The 12494-nt window shown below is 40.1% G+C and overlaps 1 protein-coding gene across 1 annotated transcript; it reads right to left on the bottom strand.

Annotated features, from left to right (window-relative positions):
• Positions 1-5586: 5586 nt before the first annotated feature.
• TENT5D (terminal nucleotidyltransferase 5D) lies at positions 5587-12070 on the bottom strand. The gene is made up of 2 exons (XM_086619722.1): positions 12011-12070; positions 5587-6777 (listed from the first exon to the last, which is right to left on the bottom strand). Exon 2 carries the CDS (start codon positions 6760-6762, stop codon positions 5587-5589), a length of 1176 nt encoding a protein of 391 aa, XP_086475848.1. The 5' UTR covers positions 6763-6777; positions 12011-12070.
• Between the last annotated feature and the right edge of the window lie 424 nt (positions 12071-12494).

Below are 12494 nucleotides of genomic sequence, written 5' to 3'. Positions count from 1 at the left end.
AAGGAAAATCCCCTATGTGAGCTGCCTTCCCATTTCCCCACTCACTGCTTTAAGAGGCAGACTACTAAGAATTTGGCTGTATAAAAGAAAAGAAGCAGTCAGGAAATGAAATTATGATTAAGTGGTTATCACTGGTTAAAAAAATAGGAAGGCTTTTACAAAAATTGATCCATTCTAGTATGAAAAACAGGTGAAAGAACATGTTTTGAGCATTATTTAAGGAAAAAATAAAAAGAAAAAATGGTATCCCCATTCCCCTTCCCATCCCTTCAATCTCATCAGGTGTTTGATAGCCAAGGGGCTTTGGGGCACAGCTCGAAGGGGCTGGCGAGGGTGAGGGAGCCTCTCCAGCATCCTCAGGCTGCTGGGGCACCCTGATCCTGGCAGCTTTTCCTCCCCATTTCCATCAAACAGCAGCATCTTTGCTAGATGTGAACTACAGCGAGTCTCGATACCACGCAGCCAACACCGCAAGCGGCTAAAAAGCCATAAACACCCAAGTCAGGAATTTCCGAGCTCTCACATGCGGCTAAAACCTCTGGCATGTTCCTTCCCCTCCTCTGCAGGGCACTGGAGGGTCTGTCGGATCTAACAGTGTATTGACGCTCTTAGGAAGAAAGAACAATATTGCCTTGTCCTTCCTTTAAAAATATGATGGAATTAACAAGCAGTAGTCCAAAACCCAGCCCATGAAACAAAACAAACCCAAACAAACAAACAAAAATCCCAAAACCAGAAAATCCAAGTAAGCAACCAGAAAATCCAAGTAAGCAACCAGAAATCTAACTGTCAACGAACATGGCGATGTCACCCAACTGAAAACTCAAGAGTTTGAAGGAGTTTCTGTGACCTTGGTCTGATGTTACTGGCATTGGCCATGTTCATACTCGACATAAATTCCACAGCTTGGATAAATATGTATTTAGATTTATGGGAAAGTGCATTCAGAGGAGGCAAAATGCATTTTTAGGCATATGTAAAGTCAAATCATTTGTCAAGTTCAGTATTAATTTTATTTACTCAACAGACAGTCATGTTTTTATTATATAAATATATACCTAGGCACTTAAAATGTGAATATTTGACACAAGCCTGTTTGACAACTAGCATAGAGCCATTTAAATGTTTCAAAAATATTCACGATACTCAATCCAGTCGCTCTGTAACCTTCAGCGTAGGTGTGACAGCGGATCAGGGTCAATCCGAGCCGGCGGTTGATTGACCTAACGAACCGTAACCGAATCTTTACCACTCCAGTTAGAACACGCTGGTTTGGCTGCCAGAAGGAGTCTGCCTGCTAGAATTGACGTTCCAACCAGAATAACGAGGGCATTACAAGCAAACCATAGGTTAAACAAGAAAATTATTTTAATGATCGCTCCCCAAATACCCAAAGGCACTAGTCAACACAGCGGACTAATGACCTACAAATTAGTGTGATTAGTGCACGTTTTCAGCCTTACAATAGTTTTTCAACAGCTTCAGATGGCACATTAAGTGAAATACTTCTGCTTTCACTCCTAACTTTGTCCTGAATACCCTTCCCTTGGTTTAGTTGAACAGAAAAACGTATCAAACAAAAACCGAGCTGTAAGAATCCGAGCAAATCCTTGCTGTCCCTTCTCCAGAAATTTCTGCCAATCCTATCGGCCACACACCTGCATAACTCCGAATTTTATGTTGCTGGAACTCCCCTAACATCAGTCGAACCACACAGCTAGAAAGTTGAAGTGAGGAGTGGTAAATCAGATCCAGTACGTCCCAGCTCTGCGGGCACGGTGTAACACGACAGACAACAGAACATCTCGACTGAGGACAACTGTATATTTCTTTTATCCATTGCAAAACTCTGCAATGTGTCGGGTATAAAGCTCACAAATTACATATTAAAGGAACTACCATAAAGTATATGCTTCAAATAGACCTTTTACAATAGAACACAAAATTCAACTGACATTTTTTCGGAAAGCACTTGTAACACTTAGGTCCTGACAACATGAGATTACTTTAAGCTGTAAACCTTAGGAAGTTTTATGTGATTAAATAAAATCAGCATTACAATTTCCAGGTTATTATAGTTACTGAACAGATTGTAACAACAAGATATAATTATAATGTAAACATGAAGCTCAGGAGCCTGGGACTGAGGAAACTCTCTCTGTTCTTTGTAGATTTATATCTGCACATAGTGAAATCGATAACAACTGGAGAAGAGGTTACAATATTTTGTCTTACACATTGATACCAGTATTTGCAAGCAGCAGTCTAAACAACATCGTCCCCTTTTCAGTAACAGTTTACAGAATCACTACTACCTTACAAAAACTCTCCAGGTCAAATGCTGCTGCCAGGAATCAATATAACATTTGGAAGGAAACATGGAAGGAAATACTGAAAACCATCAGATTTTGTTAATTGCCTGTGTATGTGTAGATATGTGAGGTTTTATATATACTTGTATATAAGCCTCACTTAACCTTCAAGATTGAACTACCTCTAGGTAAGAAATACAAGACCTTTTTCAATAAATTTAAAGGGTTTATTTATACCTGAGACATTTTTTTGCATATTGATATCTTTGTACCTTTACCTGTAGGTACTCCTGTGAGTCCCTTACTCTTTTCCGAGGTCTCACACAAAGCCCATTACAGTTAGGTGGATTCTTCCCACTAACTCCATGGACTTTGGCTGAGTCCTTCCTTATCTAACCTGGATGTATAAACAGACAGGTAACAGAATTAAACATATATATTTTAATAGACGGTTGCTGTACAAGTGGATAGGCTGGTTTATACAAATCGAGAGCTAGTTCACCATTCCTGACGCTTTTCACAATGTCTGGTTCAAAAAAGAATTATAGTCCTTTATACAGGGCGATACATGTTTCTACTTGTTGGTAAAAAAAAAAAAAAACACCACCAAAAAAACAATAAACGACCAACTTTTTGAAATATTTCTCCAGGTAATGGATCATTGGCTGTACAGGACATGTTGAAAATGCTCCTTCTTGAGTGACCTGTTTCCTGGTTCTTGAGAAGATCAACCCATTTCTCCACCCAGCAAGCAAAGAAACCAGGAGTGGAGGAGGACTACGTTGACGTGGCTACATTTCATTGACCTGCGGGTCAACGCAGGTGGACTGAGATTGTCAAACAAATTTAGGGAGTTTAGGAGCCCAGTTCCTCCTGAAACTCAAGGCATAGGATGCCTAACTCCCACAGATTCATCGGGAAGTCCCAGCTGTGCCCAGTCCAGCTTTCGGCTCTCCAGCCCCGCAGATCACCTGTGCCGTGTCGTAGCACAAGCATTAGCAGGGATGTAACCTACATAAGGCTCTTACAGAATTTCACAGTGCTATTTAATTTGGTAAATACCAAACTAAATTTAAAGGTTCACTTTGTAATCTAAACAGCTCAATTAAAAAAAAAAAAAAAAAAAAAGAAAATCCACCATGTTTCACTCCATTTTGCTTCCAACAGGGGGAATTCCCTAGAATTACATGCAAATATAGTGTTATCATATCTGATAACGTAGCAATTCAAATTGATAATTTTATTAAATATAGTTTAGCCAATGGAAAGATAGGAGTGGAGGTGAAATAAAGTGTGCTTTTAGACACGGAATTGGACATACTTGAAAAATCAGCAAAAATAACAGTACTATATTAATGAAAGACATCAGAAAATGAATCAGCTTCCAAGTAGATTAGTATACCCTTCTTATGTTGCAGAAACACTGTTTTTTGCACTATATTTTACAGAAAAGAGTTGACTTTAGTGATGATGGTCAGCAAAGTCGTCGTCTTTAAACAGCACTTTGTTCTACTGTACAGGCATACAATGGGAAAAAGGAAAGCTACATTTCACTGGCAACAGGATTTCACAGACCGTAGAAATTTTAAAAGTTCAATTCAACACAGTGGTGTGTAGCGCATTTCCGTGTAAAATAAATCAAACACTCTTTCCCAAGGAGCAGAAATGTCTAAGACCTGACACCTATTGTAAACAGAAAAAATGCAGTCAGTGTTTTTAAAGATGACAAGGAGGACACTCGGTGACGTACCAGCAACGAGCTCGTCGTGTGACACGCTGAGCATCAGACGTGAGAAACTCCACCCATTGCATTTCCAGTTGGCTCTTCCAACTTTACAACCACCCATTCTAAATCTCATTTTTATTGCTACTCCTCCTTTTACCATACTCAGCATCTAAACCGGAGGAGTTCCGGTGAGAACACCTTCCATCCGTCTGTCCCACACCTGCTCGCGCTGCGGCAAACGGTGAGAACCTCTCCGACCCTCCGTGCCCCCGACACTTTGTGACCCACCACTGGAGCACCGAGGGCGTACGTTTCCCCTTCCATAACTCAGGAGCTCTCCAGCACGATAACCAACAGCATGACGACTTTCATGGAGCAACTGGCACAGGGAGGCACTTATGTGACATGTTTAAAACTTATCTTTGGTAAACACACGCACAAACACTTGTAACTGATGTTTTACTTCCTGATCCTAAGAGAAATCTGCTTTTGCTACTAGTGTATGTGTGTGGGCATCTAAACATGTGCAGGACATTGCTAGTATAAAACACTTTTTCAAATGCCACTGCCAAGGATTTGTTTTAATTCACCTAAAAACAACGCAGTCCTGGGCTTTTGGTTTGGTTTGTTGTTTTTTTTTTTTTTTCCTGACTCTTTTTATTATGCATTAAAGCATCTCCAACTGGTAACAAATCAGGAATAGAAAGCAAGCCCTACGTGCTCAAGTTGCACCTTCTTTCTCATGCTACTACCTTGTTTTTCAGGACTAATTTGATCAGAATAGTTTTATTTTTTACAACTTGTGCTATCTGTGAGGCAGATCCCGGGGTCCTACGCTGCATTACTTCAGCAGCTAAATCTCTCACTCAGATCAGCAGAAATTTTGGATACCCAAAAATGCTGAGTCTGCTCTTGTCAGGGATGTTTCCTGCTAACCATTACTAAACACTACTCTGGTGAGGAGAGGGACCTCATGTCTCTACTGGGACCTGAAGAGTGATCAGACCAGCTCCTCTAAAGCAGAGCTCAAACCACCAAGAGCCAGCCCATCAATGCGTATTTTCAAAAGGTGCTGCAAATAAATGCTGCTGGGACTGCACGGAAATAACTGATGGATGATCTACTTTGATACACCCAGACCACTATCACTTCTAAAATCAGATGTTTCTACTGAGAGGTATTTTATTGGCTTAATTTTTCCTTTGCCCTATTTAAATTTTGCTTAAGAATTTTTTAGAACCCCGAACGCAGTGCATTTCATTTTATAAAATTAGAATAATCTATATCCTTCTCTTTTCATTGAAAAAAAAAAAAAAAGTATAGCCCAAACACACGTAGGAGTATAAATACTTCATGAACAACAGCCGTTTCACTTATTTCACAATCTGCTTAACGGTGATTTAGACATTGATCAACCAAATAACTTTGGCAACTTGCACAAAAATATGTCCTTAAATCAAAAGTGATGGTAAAACTTGCTTTAATGAGGCCTTTATTACGGAGAGAACTGGAGAGAGGAGTGTAAGTGCTGAGGAGGTTATCGTGTTCCTAAACCATGCCACTCTGCATTTGTATGTGAAATGGGTATGGCTGGTAGATGATGGGTGGTTGTCCGTGAGCAATGTAGTAACTGCTGAAGTTTCTGTCACTGATATATGGAGCAGGCTGGTAATAGCACGTTACGTTGGCTGCGTTTGGGATGATATTTTGTTCTCCGAGCACTTTTAGAGCCAGAATTGTGATCATATTGAGAGTTTGTCTTCGTTCGTGTCCCATGAGACAGACTGTGCTCTCGTTTACAACTCCGCGCAGAGTCATCAAGTAGTCATACTTGCTTTTCTCTTCCCCAATGAAGTGGTTGCGCAGATATGACTCAATTTTCCTTTGCTGCTCAGCAACATCTGGAAAATCAATGAAGAACCTGGAGCACATGTAACGTTCCAGAGATTTAATTTCGGCTTCATCCGCCGGCTTAAAGTCACGAACCAGGAGATTGCTGTACTTCAGGAGCCCACCTCCTCTGATTTCCTCCGGGTTCCTTGTGGAAATCAGTTTGTATTTTAAGTGATCCATAGCTTCGTTGAAGTCTCCGTACATACTCTCGGCGATGACAGTGGGGTGGGAGTCTTCTGTCAGTTTGCAGTCCGTTGCTCTGTAAACATTGAGGATGGAGTCCAGTATGATCTGGAAGGAGTCCACACTAAACTCAAACTGCCGTCTGAGCGAGTTGACAAACTTTAATTCTACGTTCTTGCCGCTGTTGTTGGACAGCGAGATGAGACTCCAGCGATCGTGGTCGGTGGAGACTTTGACCATCTTCTGCACATAGGCATCTTTCATGGTCTGAGCAGTGATTTTTTCCTTATTAACACATTTTGGCAAGAAGTCCAATAGGCAATTAAGAACTGCTTCCTTAACAACCTGGAACTCGAGCTCGCTTGGAAGTTCCACCCCAAAAATGATGTCTAGGTCCTTGTAACTGGTTCCGTTCTGCTTTACTAGGATGTGACTGGCTGTCGATCCGTTCAGGCGGGTATCTCTAACGTTGATTTGCTTTTCAATGAGCTGTTCCTTTACCATACGAATGATATCTTTCAGCTTTACGTCCAGTGTTGGAAAATTTCCTCTCCCATGAATAGGTATGACCTCAGCTAAAACTTGATCCAGGATTTTAATCTGATCCCAGGTGAGAGAGCTGAACCTGTGGTCCAAGTCCTCAGTCATTGTGATGTCGGTTGGCTAACTAGAGAGAAAGAGAAATTAAGAAAGAAAAAGTTAGAAAGAACTTGCTCAAATACAGGAGAGCCTGACATTTCACTGGGTTGTAACAAACATGCATCTCCCTTCCTTGGCATGGTGACAAACCAGTTCATTTTACAGAGACACAATCCCAGTTAACGGTCTGAGTCAACCACTGCACTTGTCACAGGCTTTTAATGGAATTTTAATGTACTCGGGTTTTAATCCTGCTGAGAAACCATTGTGTTATTGTGTAATCCATGACTCAAAGTAAATGCACTAAACCATATAGACTTCATTTAAAACTACTCAAAGGTTAATAACATGAAATACTTGGTGGTTATAATGAAACTCCAAATAAATTTCACTGTGAAGAGCTAAAATGAGCAAAATGAGCCAATTTATTCTTTCTGTCCTGCCTAGAATCTCTCTCTGTCTATCTTCAGGGACTCGAATACTTAAAACTACTGAAAGACCAAGAAGTTTCTTTAAACAGCAGGAATGATGCAACATGCTCATGGTTTATCTAGCTGCATGCCTCGGATGTACTGTAGGCTCTATGGATCATCTACACGCCTGCATTCTTTGATCCCACTTTTTATCATTTAAGAACTGGATGTCCAATAATTGTTCACACTGTCTCCACTATGTTTCTTAGACATTTTTTTTTTTCCTTCTAACCTGTTAACCATGTTCCCACGCTGACGTACCAATGCTGCACCTTACTGTTTGCAGAACTGATAGGAAAACCCCTTCTAGTCTGCACTGGTACCCTAAAACCCCACAAGAAAGCCTGTGAAGAAGCACCTATAGAATACAGGTGATAAAGCTCAGGCTCTGGAATTCCTCAGTTTAAAATCATATCTTGTCTTCAAATCATCATAGTTAGCAAGCAGATAGACCTCAGCATGGATAATTTATTTATAATGAGAAAGAAAAAGTTGCAAACCCCGCAACGTTGGTTTTAAAATTTTTCTAACCGATCATATGCAAACTTTATTTTAAATAAATTTTTGTAATGGGAATCTGAATGCTTTATTTTTTTAATTTTATTTATGTACATTGTGAATATTAATTAAACACAATTATTGAATTATATAATTAGGTTTGATTACAGCAAATAACGAATTTAAGGAACTACAGAAAAGAAAAACGCCATTGAGCATTAGGTGTCCAAGGTGTAACGACGTTAATGTCAGTGTTACAGGAGAGAAAGAGTTCAGAGGGCTAAAAAACTTCCAGAATCCATGGGCACCATTTCATCCCGTGTCCCCTCTTGCCTGCTTACACTTCCTCAGTTCCTTTGGGGCAGTTAGTGCTCAGACCATTGGTCAGAAAGGTTTATTGCTGAATGCCAGCACACCATTTCCCAATCCTCTTCCCCACGTTGGATGGTAACTCACAGGCACAGATCGTGATTTACTGATACCTTTCTGAATAACCCCAGAGCTCGGCTGCTGTGGCTCAGTGCGTGGAGTGTGAAGCTGTTTGCTGCTCTGAGCTACAGGTGAAGGAGGAGAACATTTATGGACACAGCAGGACCTTTCTTCATTGCTCAAGAGGGTAAAAATTCTTCAGTCCATACAGTTACTCTGGGCATTTCTTTACCCTCCTGAGTCACATGTGGATACCCTCAGCCCAGGGGAAGCTGCTGTTTAGACAGTTTATAGCTGGAGGTACAAATACTGAAAACAACTTTGATTACTGAAAGGAATTTCTTTTTTTTGCACAAAGATTACGATTTCGCTTTCTCCTTTCGTGTTGCATGTGTTAGCTAAGGCTTGTTTTAAGAATATGTCTGTTGTGTTTGTGCAAGCTTAGTTCAGAGAGAATTCAGGGAAACTAAATGTAATTTTAAAATAATTGCAATAAAATATTTGTTACATAGTAAGGGGGGTTCGATCATCGTTGTTGAAACACTACCTGAGCACGTAAAAAGAATATAAAAATAAAGATCACTGTTTTCCTCAACACTGCACACAAACAGGATGGGAATTATACCATGACCCTGAACTTCATCATCTATTTCTCCCAGAAAAACTAGGAAAGGCCTTGTAGGCAATCGGGACCGCTGCCCAGACAAAGCTGGGTCTCCCAGCAGGCGGGTGCAAAGCTGGAGTTTGGAGGGACGGAAGAAACGCGACTGGAGACGCGACGCTCAGGTGGTGCTCAGGTGTGGCATGAACTGGAAGGGCACGGTGAGTCACTGGCCACGCGAAAGAAACGGCTGTCGGGCATCTGCCAACTCTGCAAACGTGCTACTGCAGCATCGAGAAATGTTTCTGCAGACAGATGGCTAAAACATATTTTTTTTTCAGCGAAAGCTCAAGAATAAAAATAAAGTAAAATCATACTGAGTAATAACACTACTGAAAAGTCTACACTGTTGTTCCTTAATCAGTAGTGACTACATATGCATGTTGTCATATATTTCCCGTGCCTTCAGACTCCACGTTCTGTATTTCAGTAATTTCAAGTAACTTGTGAACCGACAAATGGCTTGGGAATATTACGGAGCTATTTTTCACATACTTCTACCAGAATTCCAGCTCCAAAGCAAGCTAATCCAGGACATATGGCATTTCAAGCACCTTTCTGGCCTCACTACAAAGAATGGAACTAACCATATGTTTGAAGTCAAACCCACGCTTTAAAAGTTGGCTAAATCAGGACTCAAGTTGGGAGTTTAATTGCCACTGACTTGACAGTGTGAAGGTCTTGGATTCTGTCCTACGGTTCTGGCACAACCACGTTGTTCCTGGCATTGTTTACATAGTACATAACTCCCTATACATAACATGGAAATATATACATATATTTGCATACACACATTCCTGCAGGCATTTAGAAGACAGGACATTTGAAGGGAGAGAACTTGCAATCCATAGTACTGCTTGCTTTACACGTCTACGACTTCACCATTAGCTATTTATTATTGTGATTCCATGCTTATTCCTTTATTACCACAAGTTATTATTATTAGGGAAAACTTCTATCCATCCTTCATAGCCTTTATGACATCCCAGGGCATTTTTATCATCAAAAATAGCTGTTACAGAAAGCCACTGTGAGTTTTGGAAGTAGCACAACATTGGGTGGAGCAAGAAGTTTGGAAGAAGAGGTTTCTGTACAAACTTCTTTGCTGCCGTGTCCATCTCCTGTGTTATGGAGACACCAGATTATGGTGGACCAGCTCTAATGACCTTCTAGCAAACTTGTAGTTGTCAGAATTGTTGTACAAGCAGTAGTTTTTGTTATGGGATTTGCCTGATATTGCAAAACTTTGAGAGAGCTTTTCAAGGTTAATGCTGTGATGTAAAAGAAAGGGCTTAGAGAAGGGAATGTTGAAATTCAATCCCCCTTTTTAGCAGAGGGACCCTCTTCAAGCACTTTTGAAAGTCAGAAGATGGAAGCTTAGAAATCCTTCCTTTATTGCTACATGTTTTCAGTGATTTTAGGTTTTATTGCAAATACTAAGATTTAAAAATGACAGGAAAAGGTAATGTCAGTAAATATCTCTTTTGTGTTGAAGAGTCCTACCTCAAAATGTCATTTCTCTAAAGTGATTCCTGGAGAATCTGGTGATGCTTTCTTAGTTCAGAGCCTCAACATTGATAGACATCTGAGAAACGTCTCAGGAAAAATACTAAGAATTCTGAGCTGAAAGAATACCTTCAGCTTCGACAAGTAAGGAAAATATCCTAGGAAAAACAAGAATTAAGTTGTCAAGAATATAATTAATTCACAGATAGACCTAGATAAACTTTTTTTTTTTTAAATTTACTCATTTGCTACCAGTTTGCAACTCAGTACACAACTCTGCACTTTCCTAGAAGGACCTGCTCTTGTTCTTTTCCTTAATTTTGTCTGGCAACAAGAAAAATTTCCAGGCAATTTTACGGTCATTAGGAACCTTATTTCTTAAGGCAGTGGCAAATTTATTTACCGAGGTGCTCAGGCTAACATCAGGGGTTACTATTAATGCAAGCAAGCCTCGGTTACGACAAATCAGCAGCAGTACTGGGGCTTCATTTGTAGTGAAAAGAGAGGGGTTTTTCCTCACTTCAGCAGTATTTGTAACTTATTGAAACTCTCTCGTGGTGATTTTTCTTAGTTTTTTGTTGATGGGATTTCAAATGTTACTAGAAACGGCACTAGACCCCGAATCCCGCCTGATTTAAGATCTCTGCCAGATAAAGCAATGAGGAAAAATGGTTTTCAGGGTGTTTTCTTTTCCACATACTGGCTAGAGAAGCACAGAAGAAGATGGATCAGACCTAGTCAAGTGTTGCAATATATTATCCTTATTATAAGCTTAGAAAAATATTTTCCTGATTCAAGTTCCCACTTGTCCTTGAGTGATCACCTTCAGCTGATGAAGTGGTTGCAATGTGGAGAAATGTTTAGTTACTGTGGGACCATTAAACATCACTTTGCTGATTTTTATTATTTATTTTTTACATTGAAATTAGGAGCTGTAGTTTTCTTCAGCAGCGTTTGGACCAAAAAACTGTGAGTTTGGGTTTACAACGATGCTAAAAGACTTAGTTAACCACCTCTTAGCATTCTGCCATACGTCAGCTTCATCAAAAAAATTAAAGCTGATCTGGCTTTACATCTGAATGAAGAAAATCTGCCACGCTAATGAGAGCTTTCATGTTCCACACAACTTTCACAGAAACAGATACTTACGGCCTAGAGGACAGTCTCATCAAATTTAGCTCATATTTTACCGATAAACTGTTTAAGATTCTCTTTTTATATACTCTATAATGTTGCCTCAGTGTATTTTCAAAGGGTTTGCAATGTGCTGGCATTCTCAAGCAGAATAGATGTGAAATAGTTTTTGTGCAGCTGCATTAGCTCCGTTCTCTTCCCTCTGCTTTTATCTGCTCCCCGATTTGTCTGTGTTACAACAATTACATGGAATACTTTAACGCTCACATTGTCTTTACTTTGTTTACTGTACTTGAAATCAGCTGCAAAGGGACCTTTTACAGATCAAGAAAAAATGCCTTGTCAGCTGCCAGAGCCTTGGTTTTGGGGGTTACCCCAGAGATGCTCAACGAAACTATTGCAATTCTCCCCTTAGATCTCTGTGTTGGCTTTGCTGCATGCACATCATATGCAGCACTAATGAATTCCATGATATCTCGTTAGAGCTTTACTTTAATTGCAAGATACATTTCTCTATTAAGCTGGACATTTTAAAGTACTTTGCATGCTCGCTGACTTAAGGACTGCAGCTGGCATTAGCTCTGAAGGCAAGAATGTCAAAAGTGGAAGGAGTCCCAGTCACAATTTAAATGCGCACGAGACAAGTAGAAGCAGTAAAGAAGCATCTGGGGCAGCCTAAATGGGGACATATTTAAACTGGTTTGACAGTGTTTTTCATGAGTTTTCCTTTCCATTAATGTTAATGCACGCAGTGAAGATATTGTTTATTTATCCTGTTATCATGAGATAACGCATGAGTTGCCATAAGTTTTCGGTACAGTTACCATCTAGTTACCCTGAAATAACAAATAATAACTCAAGGCCATATGCTTTTCTCCTGTGAGATAAGGTTGCACGATGTGCAAAATACACTTAAGCAGAAAGCAATTTGCTTGGACTATGCCACAGAAAATCATCTTCAAGGGCAGAACAAGTAAGCAGAAAAGGAGGAGAGACTTTATTGAGAAAAACATGTCCTACCTTTTCTCCAACCCAACCCA

This window comes from Tauraco erythrolophus, chromosome 13, assembly GCF_009769465.1.
Source record: "Tauraco erythrolophus isolate bTauEry1 chromosome 13, bTauEry1.pri, whole genome shotgun sequence".
Taxonomy (NCBI): domain Eukaryota; kingdom Metazoa; phylum Chordata; class Aves; order Musophagiformes; family Musophagidae; genus Tauraco; species Tauraco erythrolophus.
The sequence above is the reverse complement of the archived record's forward strand: the minus strand, read 5'-3'. Positions and strand labels throughout refer to the sequence as shown.

Bases quoted from the DNA above. Each gene is read 5' to 3' on its own strand.
- TENT5D (XM_086619722.1), bottom strand. From the start codon at position 6,762: ATGACTGAGGACTTGGACCACAGGTTCAGCTCTCTCACCTGGGATCAG.